Source organism: Syngnathus typhle, linkage group LG9 (assembly GCF_033458585.1).
Source record: "Syngnathus typhle isolate RoL2023-S1 ecotype Sweden linkage group LG9, RoL_Styp_1.0, whole genome shotgun sequence".
Classification (NCBI taxonomy): Eukaryota; Metazoa; Chordata; class Actinopteri; order Syngnathiformes; family Syngnathidae; genus Syngnathus; species Syngnathus typhle.
Window position 1 is genome coordinate 7,018,147 of NC_083746.1, and position 15,893 is coordinate 7,034,039.

The 15,893-nt window shown below is 44.8% G+C and overlaps 2 protein-coding genes across 2 annotated transcripts; both read right to left on the reverse strand.

Annotated features, from left to right (window-relative positions):
- Nucleotides 1–3,816: 3,816 nt before the first annotated feature.
- On the reverse strand, nt 3,817–9,263 carry cnmd (chondromodulin). Its single transcript, XM_061287334.1, has 7 exons — nt 9,156–9,263; nt 8,937–9,062; nt 7,108–7,248; nt 6,889–7,002; nt 6,663–6,816; nt 5,530–5,705; nt 3,817–4,812 (listed from the first exon to the last, which is right to left on the reverse strand). The coding sequence occupies exons 1-7, from the start codon at nt 9,210–9,212 to the stop codon at nt 4,567–4,569; spliced, it is 1,014 nt and encodes a 337-aa protein (XP_061143318.1). The 5' UTR covers nt 9,213–9,263; the 3' UTR covers nt 3,817–4,566.
- Nucleotides 9,264–10,967: 1,704 nt separating this feature from the next.
- Nucleotides 10,968–14,814, reverse strand: si:ch211-199f5.1 (protocadherin-8). The gene is made up of 3 exons (XM_061287238.1): nt 12,260–14,814; nt 11,638–11,836; nt 10,968–11,567 (listed from the first exon to the last, which is right to left on the reverse strand). The coding sequence occupies exons 1-3, from the start codon at nt 14,681–14,683 to the stop codon at nt 11,254–11,256; spliced, it is 2,937 nt and encodes a 978-aa protein (XP_061143222.1). The 5' UTR covers nt 14,684–14,814; the 3' UTR covers nt 10,968–11,253.
- Nucleotides 14,815–15,893: the final 1,079 nt, after the last annotated feature.

Here is a 15,893-nt window from a genome sequence, read left to right on the forward strand (position 1 = left end):
TGTTTTTCTTAGAAAAACAATGTCAAAAGTCGAGATACTAGACAGACTAATGTGAACACTTGTTTACGGTAAATTTTACCATCTAATGGAGGAATATTCAATTCGTCCGTCCGTCCATATACGTTGCTGGTATAGATAGAAGAACAAAGTTATATTCAGAATATTTTTTTTGTAATATTTGGTAAAGTTTTAGAAATTGTTCTTGACACACACAAAGAATAAGCAGATGGCTCCTGATTGCCGGTTATTTTTGAACACCCTGTTCTAAGTAACTGTCCGCAATTGTATGCTCGTCATCACGAGGAGGCTCAGTGTTTAGCACGAATTGTGACAGTAGCTGTCATGTTAGTCAGAAGACTTTGTATGATGCGTTCCATGCCATTTTCTCGCGAGGGTAAAACTAAAAACATTGTATTTTAAAATACTTTGCGGAAATGTTATGTGAAAAATTGCACGACTTTTATAAAATCCCACTGTTTGTGAGAGCCTGGAGATGTCTTTGATTTGTGATTGGATGGCAACCAGAAGAAGGAAGAGGATTGTCTGTAGGTAAAAAGCTGATAGATGCGACAAATGCTGCTTGGAAGTTTTCTTTATTGACATTACCCGTTCATTTATACCATTAAGTGGTTATTGATCGACCGTTGCAGTTTAGTGCCTGTCTTTTTGCTGTCACATAAGGGTGTTTGGTGAATTTGCTGATGGCTGACAGGGATTTAAGGCTGCTGGTCAGCTAGTGTTAGTGGGTACCGTTTGTTGTATCAGAGGATAGACTTGAATATTTTGCTACTGATTTCATTTTTCCCACGCAGGCATTGCAGCTAGTTTTCCGTGCAAAGTTAACTCCTGTTGATTTTAGTGAGGCCTCCATACTGCTGGCGATTCTTCGACTTCAAACTGTGAAACGAAGTTGACGTGCCGACTCGTGATTTCAACCCCCAATATATACGCCATTTACGAAATACAGATGTACCTCAAGGCAACAATTGTATTTCATGGCTGAGCTATATTGCCTTTATTGCTTGAAGATGATATTGACACTTGGTTCCATCATGCCAAAAAGCTTGCATTCTAAATGTAGAGCATGAGAGAAAATTGAAGGTGGGAGGGAGAGGCTAATGGGAGTCTCAAGTGGGCTCTCCTGCAGATGTTCAAGAAATACAAAGAGCTGCAAATGTCAGACTCATTGGCTGGACTGCAAGTGGTCACTCAACCATGGGATTAAAAGCATTTAAGCCTTGTATCACCCCCATCTCCTTTTTTTTTTATTTTGGACCATTCAGCAGGGAAGGAAATGGAACAATCACTGGTGTTTGGGTGTTTATTGCTGATGTGTGTGTGTGTGTGTGTGTTTGCCAGCATTTGTGAATATACCACAGTGGTTTCTTGCAGAAAAAAAAAGGAAGCATAATGAGCAAAGCCTAAAAGGGTTTCTGTGTTGTGGTTAAGGTGCAAAATGGTCTGTCACTACTGTTTATTTCATTCATGTCTGGATGTAATGGAAAACATGCAATCAAATGTAGGCCGCCGCGACTAGCAGAGTGCTTCACTTCACACTTCTAATGCCTCCTGGTCAACAGCAGGCATATTTATGGGCAGCTATTGACGTTTTTATACGGAGCTCGAGGGAGCGTAGGGGGGCCTTGATTAGAGCGTGCCACAAAATAAATCCCGGACAAGAGGCATTCCGAGTGGCTTTTTAATTCAGTTGTCACAGCGGTGGCGTCCCCCGCCTGCGTTTTCTTGTTTCGCAGTGATGAAAACGCAGGTGGAGGGTTGAGCGAATTCCGCCCGCCACCGCCGTAGACATTTTTTTTCTTTTTTTTCTCTCTTCGCACACTAGTGGAGGTTTGCAGTGTGGCCGCTGGGCACAGTGGGTCAGTGCTCACAAAGCTCTGTTTGTTTCATGGGCCTGCAGGGCTGCCTGGGTAAGCTCGGCTCCAGAGGGATGCACCGTCTCACACGCTGAGCACGCTCTCCGACGCATTCATCTCCTCGCCTCAATAGGGGTTTATACGTCTCCTCTTATGAGACGGAGAAGGGAAAACAAGACTTTCTGCAAACAGGGCCTCGGGATAACATATTCCACTGTTGTTGCTCCCTCTTTTGTTGGAATGCCATCTTTCAGCGGTTGCTTGTGGTGAAATGGTGGGCTTTTTGTGTGTTGTTGTTGGTTTTGTTCTGTCTTTCTTTGTGCTTTTCATCTTCTTTGTCTTGCGCAGACACACGCTTTTGTCTCGTGCAGCTGTATCAACATATTCCGAGAAGGTGGGAGATGAAGAAATAGCTGACAGCAAAACGCACCAAAGCTCAGTTGAATTGAACTGAATTGTATGCATAGGGAGAAGATGCACATTTTCCGTAGCTGAGATTGGCTTCTGATGCTAGCAGCTGGGTAGCCACCACCTGTCAACTTTTTACCAAAATTTGGTATGACTTTTTTTTCTTTTTTTATATAATTTAGCTAGTCACACCTAAAACTATCTCGCTGGTTTCATAGAATACTTTAAATTCTCCAAGGTGTGTTCTCACCCAAAATCAACCGGGATGGAAAATTCATGAGCACAGCAGTATAGAAATTGAATTTCTGGATCCCCCCAGTCACCCTGAAATGTTTCATCCGTTTGCGCTGTTTGACAAGAATGAGCCGTAAAGATGTCGACGGCTATGTTAGCTTCCTGCCCAAGTTGCTAGCTGATCAAAATGTTTTGTATCCATTGGATTACGGTAGCACCATCTCGTTGGACACTACAATGGAGCACCCCTAAAATCCGGCATATTTTCAACACCTTGAGAATGATACCCTCGCATCACTCAAGTCCGAACGACACTGTTGTTGTGGGCGACGGCAATCTGCAGTCCACACATAAGTCAATGATTGAAGGGAGAGATGTGACACGCAGCGGGATGATTTAGTTTAATGACCATGGCGCTGACAGTCCTGTGATAGAAATTGGACTCCCCCCTGCAAATTTACATCACTGGAGGCTACTTCGGGGGGCTCTTTTGGCGGCTGCCATGCAGAGCGCGAGCCGTCAGGAGGTCCTGGATATGTCACGCTTGTCACCTTCCTTTAAGTGCATGTGCAGACGTGGGAGAAGGATTAATATTATATAGCCTACGGAAGCACACAGGACGCCTTATCAGCGGAGCAGATGTGATAAGCACCTCTACCCCCATGAAAACCCGCACAAATCTCCCGCAGAAGAGACAAGCATCTCTTTGTGTCGTTTCCTCACACTGCTGAGTTTCAATGCGGTTGTACGTGTTGGCAGATATGATGCAATTTCACATCTGTTGTAGTTTGATGTGCCTGGATCACACTGTGTGAAATCATCCTGATCGCAACACGGCTCCTCTCAATTATTTAGAGAGGTGGCATATGGCTTTGGAGATAGTAATCAGATTTCTTTTGATTTTTTATCCTTGTTCCTTTTTTTTTTTTTTTTTGGTCACAGCTATTCAGAGTAGCCCAAAAGCTCAAATAACAGCAGTGAAATAAAAGGCTGTGATCACATTATCGGGCTGCTCAGCTTCCGTACCCTCTTTCTCCTTTCACCAGGGTGAAGCAAAGAAAAAGGTTTAATCAAAATGTCACTTTTATAGAAATATTTTCCATCATCGCTACGACACTCATCTCACATTAGTTCACATCAATACAGATGTCAGCATGGGCAAATTGCATTGCCTTCAAACACATTGGGAGCTGTGAATGGAAGATGCGGCAAACCTCGCTGTCACTTCAGTTTTATCAGAGAAGTACGGAGTGGAACCATGGAAACAACATGTGACACATAAAAAAACATGAAGGCCAGCCAATACTTAAACGACAATTTATTGCAAATGCTGCACTCGCAAAAGCGACACGATGTCAGGGGGATAGCTTTTAGCGTGCTGAAATACACATTAAGCCGCCACAATACTTACACATGCTTGCTAATTGTAGACACTGTGTTTGTTAGTGTGAAAGAAAAAAGAACTACTGCTTTTAAAATTGATATTACCAATACTTGTGATTACCACTGATGAATGCTGAGAGACACTACCGCTAAGCTAAAATGCTAAAGAATAAATAAATGAGGCTAGTTTGAATATCATGGCGTATCACAGCCAAGCTCAATAAAAGTTGCTACATGTAGGCAGAAATCGCTGTCAATCAAAGTCTTATATTATGACATCACTGTAATGTGGACATGAAGTTAATGCATCGATCTGATGATGATTTGACATCTGTGCTTTTTTGTTTCTATTATTTGCTGAAAATGTTACTTAGCTAAACAAAAAGGCTTCTGTGATTCAGTTATTTCATAGGTTTAGCCGAGATATTTATTGGCCCATATCAGCGCTAGTGATCAAAAAAGACTTGATTGTAAAAATGTCTTCATGCACTTTTATACGAGATTCTTTCTCCGCATTCACACAGTCATGTTATGCTTCCGAGTTAATGTGCTATCATTCTTGAAATGTCCCGCTTGCCAGTAGTTCTCTGCTAGTCTAACTTGAAAAGAAAGTGTAGCGGCACACAAGCAGAAAGTTGAGAGACCTTTAGGGTCTTGGGTGCATTGCTTATACGATGCCCAAGATGCGTGCCACCCACCAGCGACACGGCATAATGACTCTGCAAGCTACCTGGCATCCTCTGTAGTTGTACGGCCAGGGCCAGTGGCCGCGCAGAGGCTCGCATATTCTCTGACAGTGCGTGTAGCTGCGCTGGCATTCGGCGCAGCAGATCCCCTGGTGGTCCAGCATGGAGTCAAAGGTCATGGCGCCTCCCTCGTCGGCGCCAGCGACGGTCCCTGTGCCTCCTCCGCGCTGCAAGTTTTTCAAGCAGTGTTACTTTTGATGAGCGATCTTTTTTAAAATTCATGCTCATTTGCAATTTAGATGGTCTGAAAATAGGAAAAAAAAAAGTCCAAAGCGCTCATCCGGCCAAACATGTGACTGGGGTTCTCTTAGGCAATATGAATTTTTATAAGCAATGGGAGTTTTTGCATCACTTTTATAAGTTCAACAACTTGTGGTGGCAGCTGTTGCCGGGGTGACCTGCAGTTTGGGCCGCTACCCATTCACTGTGACATGCTAAACACTCATTTGTGAACACTCTTTCACACTTTGTCCTTTTAGAGAAGGGAAACATGCTGAATAGTGACCCTTGAGGTCCGGAGCTTGACACGTGATCGATAGTATCTGTTTGACCATCGTTGTGTCCTATCCATCCATCCATCCATCCATCCATCCATCCATCCATCCATCCATCCATCCATCCATCCATCCATCCATCCATCCATCCATCCATCCAATTTCATTTTTCTGTTATGGGAACTCGACTGTTTCTTTTCCAACATTCATTGTAACAGGGCCAGACGAATGCAAAGCAGTCGTGTGTGAAATTGTTGACAAAACAGCAACGTTTCAAGGGTTGTTGTTGCTTTCAAGGGTTTCTGCAGAGCTCCGTAAACGCCTCTTGACGGCTCATATAAAATTCAACAGCTTTGAAGCCTGGTTTCGAGCACAACGCGCTCTACTCACATGATAGGGATTCTCTGGGTTGAATCCCGATCCCACATCTGACTGAAGCTCCTCCTCCCCTCCATCTTTTCCCAACCTGGAGGAGTCCTCCTTTGCCGTCACCTCCAACACCTCCACACGGGACTGCCGCTTGGCCCGTTGTGAGTCCCTCCTCCTCCTCTTCCCCCTTACCCCATCTGTCAGGGCAGCCACAAGAGGCGAGAGTATTGGGTCAGCGTTCGCAAAGATGCCCACCGTGTCCTCCCAAGTGCAATCCTACATGGGCCCCAACCTCCTCAGACGTGGTGAATTATTCAATTAGCAGCAGTGATATGAAGTGGCCTTGCATATTTTATGACTATCCTTTTTTTTTTTCCTACACAATACATCCACCTTTGTCGTTGTCTGTTCACATGTGTTTCACTCTAACTGGCACAAGTGTGTCGACAAACCGTAGACAGTTTTCAATAGCGAACCGTCAACTACTCAGGTCAGGCAAAACGACAGTTCAGACGACATAAATTCAAATACATTATTATTATTCCTGGGTGACATTAGCTAGAGGTGATCAGGAATAGGAAGTGCAAATGACTAGTAAAACATTCTATAAGGATTAAAGAAGGGAATGAAGAACCAGATTTAATCACATTGGCCCATAGATGTTCCGCTGAAATTTGTCCTATTTTGGTGAAAAAGATGAAAAGTTATTTTGTTGTAGACTTGATTTCTCAACAGTAAAGACTCTGCCAGTCTGTTTGCCCAGTGAGCTCCATTCTTGATTTTATTTGCTGGGTTGTTACCTCCTATTTTTTGTTTGATTGGCCTGACTCAGCGGGTATTAAACAACTTGATGAAAGGAATTTAAATTGATTCTTGAGTAATTGTTCTTCTGCATCAATTGTGTTCAGTCAAGTATTGAGTGACTACATAGATTTCTGTGTTAGCTTCTTACACGATCCAACAAATATCACAAACTGGAGTGTGGTCTAACTTCAATGCCAAATAAAATGACGATCTAGTGGGGCACATCCCTCACACGGGCTTCCACTGGGATGAACTATGAAAGACATTTGAAATAGACCAAAGCTGGCCAATATCAACTCAGTTCTTCCCCAGACTTTGGAATGCTGTGAGTCACTTTATGAAAAGCAAACCTTTGGGGATAAGTGGTTGGAGCCAGTAAATAGGTAGCTCTCCACACAGAGCCAGAATCTTGGGGCTCAAGAAAGCGATGTCCTTGAGCGGCTGCTCGGAAGAAACCCAGATGAGGAACTCTTCATCAAACCTCACAGGCATGTCTTCATCAGTCTGCCAGGAGAAGCAGAAGAACTCAGAAAAAGTGGAAATTGTGACATTCAAGAGAGGCCAGTGTGCATATACCGGGTCAGACATCAGTGAGTCTTTGTTGTGAGCTCCCAGGCGAGGTAGGTTGCCTTTGATTTGGGATTTTATATAACACTTGTCTCCCCCGAAGAATCGGATTGCAGTTATTCCCTGCGCCAAATCACAGAGATGCCATATTTACACTCACAGCTTTGCGAAAACCGACAGACTGAACGTCGGCTCGACCTTTTTTGCGACGGGGGCAAAGTCACTCACGCTTTGAAAGTCCCGGATCTCCACGGCTTCCTCGTCTCCGCTCCCCGTTTTGAACATTTCCACGTTGTCGTCGGAATCGATTTCCACGGAGCCCTCCCTCACCTCCCCGTTGATGTTCATGCTGTAATGAGCGCTGTACACCTGCAAGCGTTCAACGCGGGACGTTAAATGAGTCATTAGTGGAGTGGGAAGCGCTGGAAGTGCAACGGGGCTCGGGGAAACAAGTGCAATGCTGCTTTTGCTTTCCTCGTGTTGGCTCGCATTCGCGAAGTCCTGTGTGCTTTGTGCTCAGCAGGAGCCGAGCCAGGGGGCGCTGTGAAGGGGGTGGCAAGAGGGGCGATGGGTAGCCTGCTGATCTTTGCTTTACAGGTGAGCTCATTAAGATCCAAGTCAACATAGAAATATGCGGTGGGCTCGCAAGCATTTGATGTGCTTTGACAAACATATTTCAAAATGCACGTTTTCCGTTTGCATTAAGGTGATTGACAGGGGGTCCTCATTATTTTTTCTCTGTATATAACAACGTTGCATTGAGCAAAATTCGATTGTTTTACATTGTTATACTGGGACGCGCACTTGACTACTAAAACAGCTTCAGATGACTACAAAAGTGTTGTAGTGTCTTTCTAGCACCACCTGTCACTATGGAAATTCATCTATGTCTGAATTACCAAATTAATTTGGAATATGGAATTTGGGCAAAGTTGGAGTTTTGGAACTTGGCTAAAATGGCTACTTTAAACCAAAATGGCCGACCTCTCGTTCATTTTCGGACTACTCGAAATGATCTATGTTTGATCTAGTTTTGATTTTGATCTATGTGTGATTTAGTTTTCAACACAAGGATTCTAAAAGTGCCTGCGCACTGCGTGGATCCCTAAAAAGCCTTTTATTTACTCATCATGTCATCATACCTTGCTACTTGCATCAATGCAGTGGCAAAGAGTGGGTTGCCACCACTTGAGGCAAGTCAAGAACTTGCCCCCCCTAACAAAAGGACCTGCAGCATGAGTCTCGTCTCATTTTCCCAGCTTTTTGTGACACTGTACTTCATCTCGTTTTTAGCATCGTTGAAGTGAGTCAAAACCTATTTGGCCTGTGCATTGCTTTGTTCATTCACATACGTACATAACGCCAGTGGCATCTCAGATGGAAAAATATGCGGCGTTGGATTCTGCCATGACTCTTGACCAAATACTCTAAGCGATGGCAAGTGTAAAACTACCTTTTTTTTTAAGATAAATATTTCTTATTTCTCCTCAAAAATAGAGTTTAATTCAAAAAATAGTGGCGGAATTTAGTTTAGTTTTATTTTGTTAAATAAATATTTAATGTGTAATATTTTCCCTTAAAATGACCTTGAGCAATATCTGAATTTGCATGTCCTCATTTTATATTTTTGCCTAGTTGACAATCATGCTTTAATTTAAAAAAAATCAGGTTACTGAGTAGTTTTTATCACCGGATGCCTACTTATTTTTACTTAAATGATTACTTAATACTTGAATACAATTTGTAGCTACGCATAGGCTATGGTTGGATGTTTTCTGCTTTCGGCATATTTTAAAGCTTTGTTTTGATTGAACCAAGGCATCTCTCACATTCCAATTGTCCAAAATGAGGTTACCCCGATTAATTGCTTTCTTGTTTTCTATTTAATCACTTTGCCTGTCACTGTACATGGTTGGCAAAGATAGAGCATCGAATATTTATGAATAAGTAATTTGTGAACCGATTTAGTAAAACTGGAAATAAGCGATGCCTTCAAAATTGAGTTTTGGGTCTTTGCTGAGATTTGTCATTTTTAAAATCACATAGCGGACACTTACATTCCTTTCGTTTTCCTTCCTCAGAAGGAGAGCGGCCATGGAGGCGCAGAGCATCAACACGGCACCAACGGAGAGAGCCACAGCGCCATATCTCAGCAGCCCAGCGGTCCCCGAGGGAGTTTTGACCTTTGCGGATTTCAAAAGACCCAAGTAAGACGCATCAGTCAGAGCCTTACATCTGCGGTGTAATATAAATTGAAAGGCTACACTTTGTCTTACCCGATGCGCGAAAGGCTCAAAAGCACAACTTGGTTGAGTTTTTGGGTGTCCTTCCATTGTCGCCCTGCCTCTCGTCTTCCCTGAAAACTCTCCCGCTGAGACTCCCGTTGTGGCCCGAGGTTCATTTTCACAGGTCAGTGTGAATGACGTGCAGAGGAATTTTTTCCCTCTTGATGTTACCTGTGGGCGTGTCGTGCAGTAGTGCCAAACTAAAACCACTTTTATTTCAAAAGTCTGAACTGAGTGATAAGTGTCATCAATTGCAGAGGCGGAAAGCTTGTTTCAGTTTGTGTGCTCCAGTGTGATTAATGCCGCCTTTATCCTCTTAATAGTTTAATGAGCTCTGTGATCCGCAGCACTGCATCGTGGCGTCAGCACGCACAATCAAACACGAGCGCAGGGCTTAATTCATTAAGGTTGCGCTTGGAAAGCCAACTCGGCGGTCGGGGCCAGTCACATGATCTCACTCACGCTACAAATGGAAAAGAACGAGGGGTGGGGGGGAACAAACAGGGTAAGAGAGTCAAATATGCAGTGCTGCTGTTGCTTGGAAACAGATTGAACCTCATTTTCTGGATAATTGGTATGCTGGAAGGCAATCAGAAAGGTGATGGAGTTATTTGACCTTTGAAAAAAAAATATGCAATTGTGAAGCGCATTTGATCAACAACGCACTATTTGCATGCAAATTGAAGGCAGCACACGGAATGACTACGACACTGTCTTATGCACGTTATCAGTTTAGCACAAGACCACATTTAGGAGCCAGATGAGGTTATTTAGCCAATTCTCACATTCATTTTATGAGCTTTCATGCAAAAAATAATGAACTGTAATGGTTGAGAAACGAGCATATTGAAAATAAATAAATGAATAATGACAGGAATAACATATAACGGCATTTGTCATTATTCATCACTTGAGAATTTAGTTGGACTTGGGCAAAACTATGTGTTCAGAAGAACTATTTAATTTTCTTCAGTTTTTAATCTGCATTAAAGTTTTGGCAAATTATAGCAGTTTTGCAGTGAATTATACTTTGGGGAGCTGTATTGATTGTGAAATTAGCATATTTTAAGTGTTTGGGTTTCTGTTGTTACACAATGTCAAAATGAAATGAATAAATGTATAAACACACATCTTTTAGTAGTTTGGGAAAGTTTTTAGTCGTTTCAGTCGACCTTTTGGGCGCAGCAGGTCCTTAAAATTGAAGAGATTATTCAGATGAATCTATTTTCAAGATCATTTGGTTGCATTTTGGATAGAAAGTGCGATGATGGGATTTTAAGGGGTTGGTTTTTTTTGTTATTGAATAGTTTCATATGGATATAAAAACGTTTACATCCATGGCAATCTATAATTACATTCATGAAAATAAATTAGTAAGTGAATCGATTAATAAATACATATAATAAGCAGTTAATAGGATTTTGTGCAAAATGTAGTATTACTTATTTGAATCCTATATAGTATTACAGCATTTATGTGAAATCTTATGAGTTGTCAATAAAAGAGATTTTGGACCAGTGAGGGAATAATAACAGGAGAAATACATATTTGAAATGTGATTACTTTTACCAAAGTGGGGTGGCCATTTTGGAGCCTTTTTGACCAAATTAAATTATCAGCTATATATATATATATATATATATATATATATATATATATATATATATATATATATATATATTTTTTTTTTTTTTTTTTTTTTTTAAGTATTGATCATATCGTGCAATTCCAGAAAAGATGCCGGTATTGACTTGTAACACAAACATTCATTTTTCCTTTTTTTATTTGTGCAACAACGTGACCAAGAAAAAAAACACACCACTAACAATGTTCATATTGATTGTTTTTCACAGCAGAAGAGCCCCTTGATGCCCCATGTCCCCTTTTAAATAACACATGCTCTTGAAAAGTCATAATAAAAGTCCTTATCATTTACACTGAAGCCTTATGAAAAATATATTATTAATGTACAAAATTTTGCATATTCCACATGATCTCACACGTTAAGATAGGCCAACAGACAAATGACATACAACCAATCACAACACACAGTCGAGTCAGTTACAATGTAGTGTACAATGGAATGTTTTTAAGAGTTTGTGTACTCTGGAATGGAGATCTCGTCAGTTTCCTGTATTCTGGCAGGTGTGGGCGGGCCGACGAGAATATAATCAAACTCCTGGTGTTGAACTTTTTCGTACACGCTTTGCAGGCCGTTGCCTTTGGGCACGTGCGATGGATAGTAGTGTTCCCTCCTGGTGTCCCGAGGAAGCGAAGCCGTCTTGGAGAAAGTCGTCAGGTTGGACCCGGAGGCCACGCTGGTATTGGGCCTGGTGGCCGACGGGCTCCAGCATCTGTCCGAGTGGCCCAGCACTTTGCACTCGCTCGTGCACGCCCACAGAGCTGCGGAGGAGAACGACATTCATTGTTTGACCTCGATGCCAGATAATTGCCACGACGCCGCGATGCTCACCGTTTGTGGGGGGCGAGTCTTTTTTGTGCACGTCCCCGCTTATGTCGGAATCGCTGTCGTTAAAGTCGCTGTCCCCTTTGCCACTGTCCTTGCCGCTGATGTGAGGGTCCCTCGCTGAGATTGTTGTGAACGAATTACCCTTCCATATTGTTATTGGTCTGACGGCTTCCTTGCCGTAGCCGGGCAGAGTGGAATAGCCCTGAAAGTCACAGAAGAGAGGAAATGAGCCAAGGTAAAAGGCAAGACACACTTTCATTATGTCCACAATCCAATGATTCAACCAGTGTTGACCTCTACGCTGTTGAGGTGGTCTGTCTCGGCTGGGAGCGCCTTTGACTGGTCCCCAGCCAATCACAATCAGACATGGAGGCAGACACTCAAATTAGCAGTGATCCATGAATGCATTTTCTACACAGCCTTTCTTGTTCAGGGTCGAGCAGAGTAGGCACAACGCTTCACCCCAGGCGAAAAGCGGCCTCCACCCTTGACTGGTCACCAGTCAGCCACAGGGCTCGTATAGCAACCGACACGTATTCAAACCATTAGAGTGGTAACACTCCCTCCCTGCACTGAAGTTATCCAAATCTGCCAACAGACTATTCGCATCCCATGACTGACTTACCTTTAATTTGCCCTCCATGACCCTGTTGTTGGGCTCAAAGACGCCCGCCGCCTGGTGCCCGTCCTCGCAGGTCATCTCTGCCACATTGCTGGCGGCCACGGGCGGCTGCTCGGGGAAGGTGTGCGGCTCAAAGGCTGTGCCCATGTGACCGACGATCAGCTTGTCCACGCGTCCGCTCTCCACGCTCTCGGCCTTTTTGGGTGCCTCCTCCCTGTCATCGTAGCCCTCCCTCGTCTCTTTCCTGCGGCGGCTGCAAATGGTTGTGATGAGAATGATGGCTAGCAGGAGAAGGGAGCAGCTCCCCGCCAGGATGATAATGACGGCCACGGACGTGTCCCACTCAAATAGATACTCGTCGCCGTCCTGAGCGGATAAGGGCACGCTGGGGACTGTGCCCTCGATGAAATTGAAGTGTATGATCGCACTGGAGGTCAGAGAAGGAGAGCCGTTGTCGCTGACTGACACCACCACTTTGACATTGTCCGTGAGGTCGTACGTCAACTGTCGGCTCACGTGCACCTTCCCTGTGTCTTTGTCTACTGAGAAACCCAGCAGCCCCCCTTCTGTGATTTTGTAGGACAGCTGCGCGTTCAGGCCCTCGTCTGCGTCCGTGGCCTTTATCTGCGTAACCACGTAACCCGCAGGGGCGTCTTTAGGCAGAAAGACATCCGCAGAGCCTTTGTAAAGAGGGGGTTCGATAATAGAAGGCTCGTTGTCGTTCTGATCCACTATTTTCAAACGGATGATGGCCGTGCTCTGCAGCTGCGGGGAGCCGCCGTCGCTGGCTTGGACGTGCACGTCCAACTGCCTCATGACCTCGTAGTTGAAACTTCGCAGGGCGTAGATGGACCCCGACACCGAATTGAGCGAGACAAAGGTGTTCACGGGGGACCCCATAATCAGACTGTCCACGAGTCTGTAGGTAATTTTGCCGTTGTAGGCCAAATCGGCATCCGTGGCCTCCACGGTGGCGAGGTAGGCTCCGGGGGCGTTGTTCTCCGCCACCGACACCTCGTACACGGGCTTGGTGAAGTGGGGCGCATTGTCGTTCTCGTCGCTGATTCGGATGGTGTACTGGGTGATCTTTCTGAGAGGGGGTGACCCGAAATCCTCGGCCATGACTGTGAGGTTGTACTCGCTGATCCTTTCGCGGTCTAAGGGGGCCGCTGTCACTATCATGTAGCTGTCCTCATAGGCTTGCCGTAGTTTGAAGTGGTCGTGACCGTAGAGGGTGCAGTGGACTTGGCTGTTGACCCCAGAGTCCCGGTCCGAGGTTGTGACCAAGGCCACCAGGCTGTCCTTTTCCGCTGCCTCACTGATGTGTGCTGTGCCCGTGGTGATAGAGGTCATGGGGGTGATGCTGATGCCTGGTGCGTTGTCATTGACGTCGCTCACGTGAATGACGATTTTGCAAACCGAGGGCGTCGGGTTGGGGCCCAGGTCGGTGGCTTGCACGTCCAGCTCGTACGTACGCTTATCCTCAAAGTCCACCGGGCTCCTGAGGGTCAGGCGGCCCGATTTGCTATCCACGTGGAAAAGATCCCGGATCTCGTGAGAAACCTGTTTTCCGAAACCGTAGACAACCTCGCCGTTCGGACCTTCGTCAGCGTCTACCGCGTTCAGGTCCAGGATCACGCTGCCGACCGGTGCGTCCTCTGGCAAACTCACCGAGAAACTATTTTGATCAAAAACTGGACTGTTGTCGTTAAAGTCCGTCACTCGGACGGTTATCTTGGTCGAACCGGACCTGGATGGGTTCCCGCCGTCTGTGGCCGTCAGATCCAAAGGGAGCGATGCCTGTTTCTCCCTGTCAAGCTCCTTCATTAAGACCAATTCTGCATATTTAACCCCATCTGCTCTCAGGAGCACATCAATGGTGAAGTGACTGTTGACAGAAATCTGATAGCTTTGGATGTAGTTGGAGCCCACGTCCGCGTCCACGGCCGGGTCCAAAGGAATATGAGAGCCCACGGCTGCGTTTTCAGAAATCTCCACCACAGACTCGGCGCTGGGAAACTCCGGAGGGTTGTCATTGATGTCTTTTACCTCCACCTCGACGTGGATCAATCTGTAGCGCTCTTTGGAAAAATTCACCACATCAAAAGTGACGAGACACTGTGGAGTGTGTCGGCACATTCTCTCCCGGTCCATCCGTTCCCCGACGCTCAGTTGCCCGTCGCTCTCCCTCACCCGAATGAACGAGTCATTAAACTGCCTCATCATTCGAAAATTGGTCCTGGAGGAGTGGGGCGGGTTCAAGGACATGTCCTTGGCCAGGTTTCCGATCACCGTGCCCGCCGGTTCCTCCTCATTGCACTGGTAGCGGATCGTATTCCCCTCGGTCCGAGCCAGAGAGGCGCAAAACGGATGAAAGAAGAGCACAAATATCCACCAGTGGTAAAGAGTAGACCTAATAAATTGCATGTTGATAGTATCCACCGGGACAGCAGAGTGAGAAATCCGTTCAGCTCTGGAGCGAACTCGCCGCGCACCGACACTGAGAGCTGCGAGCGGGCTGCGGGGAGAAAGTTACTTTGCGCCTTTACGCACACGCAGCAGCCAGTCATGGACACGCGTGTCGACGCGTCCCCGACACCTCCAGATTCTGCACTGGCGGGGTTTCGAGCGCACGTCGTGCTAATAAGACCAAGTGTGGCCAATCCGCGTCTTTAGAATTATATATTTATATCGAAGAAACGCACACATGCGAGCCTGTTGTTGGGGCGCATGAAGGCAATTTGAAGACGTGCATAATCATAATGCACCGCTTTGTGATAGTTTCGAGCGCTGTTTATCGCCTAGTTGCAGCTTTTATTTACTGGAGGAAAAGCACATTTCTTCTCTCTTTTGATGTGCACTTATTGTATTCTTCACCCGTCAGTGTGAGCGTGTGTGCCTTTTTGCGGGTGCGCGCAAAAAACATTAATTTAGCCGGTGTTGCCATATTTTTTTTCTCTTTAAAAACACACACAATTGCACGGCTCTCTCAAATTAAAACGTTATCTGCAGATTTGACTAAAATGACAAAAGAGAAGAAATCAATGGTGAGCTATTGTGCTGGTCAATATATTGCAGCGTATCATCAACTATCCCAGATTAAAAAAAAGAGGGGGAAATGGGAAAAAGGAGAAATACATTTGCAAATGCACATTCGGCCATTTATTGAAGGGACAATTAAATGTAGTTATACAGAAGTAGGAAAGACTTTTGGCTTCATGAAAGCAATTTATTTACATTCGCTTTCATTGTGTTTGTAGTTTCTTTATGAAAAAATATGCAACAAAGAAATTGTGCTGTGTGGCTGGGAAGAATTAATGGCATGTCAATTTATTTCAGCGGAGAAAATTGAAATTGAAAACGCTTGCGTTGATTGCAACGTCAACACAATCTGTATGCTAAATTTCTTTTCTTTTTTCTTATAGTTCTGTTTTATTGAGCAGTTTGCTGAGTGAGTTTGTCTGACCTCTAACTCTAACTTTATATGCTACGTCGAGCAGTGGAGTCCACTGTCACTTGGTTGTCATGGAAACAGCATAGTGGGCAGGGTTGGACGTTTGTGATGTAAATATTTGACTGATGAGCAATCTAAATATCTGTTTTTTTCTTTTCAGATTTTTCCAGAGGAGTGGGCAGC

Coding starts and splice junctions, on each gene's coding strand:
- si:ch211-199f5.1 (XM_061287238.1), bottom strand. CDS start 14,683: ATGCAATTTATTAGGTCTACTCTTTACCACTGGTGGATATTTGTGCTC. Junction 11,837..12,259: donor TCATGGAGGGCAAATTAAAG/GTAAGTCAGTCA, acceptor TGTGACTTTCAG/GGCTATTCCACTCTGCCCGG. Junction 11,568..11,637: donor AGACTCGCCCCCCACAAACG/GTGAGCATCGCG, acceptor TCTCCTCCGCAG/CTCTGTGGGCGTGCACGAGC.
- cnmd (XM_061287334.1), bottom strand. CDS start 9,212: ATGGAAGGACACCCAAAAACTCAACCAAGTTGTGCTTTTGAGCCTTTC. Junction 9,063..9,155: donor TTGAGCCTTTCGCGCATCGG/GTAAGACAAAGT, acceptor AAATCCGCAAAG/GTCAAAACTCCCTCGGGGAC. Junction 5,706..6,662: donor CCAACCACTTATCCCCAAAG/GTTTGCTTTTCA, acceptor CTGCCCTGACAG/ATGGGGTAAGGGGGAAGAGG.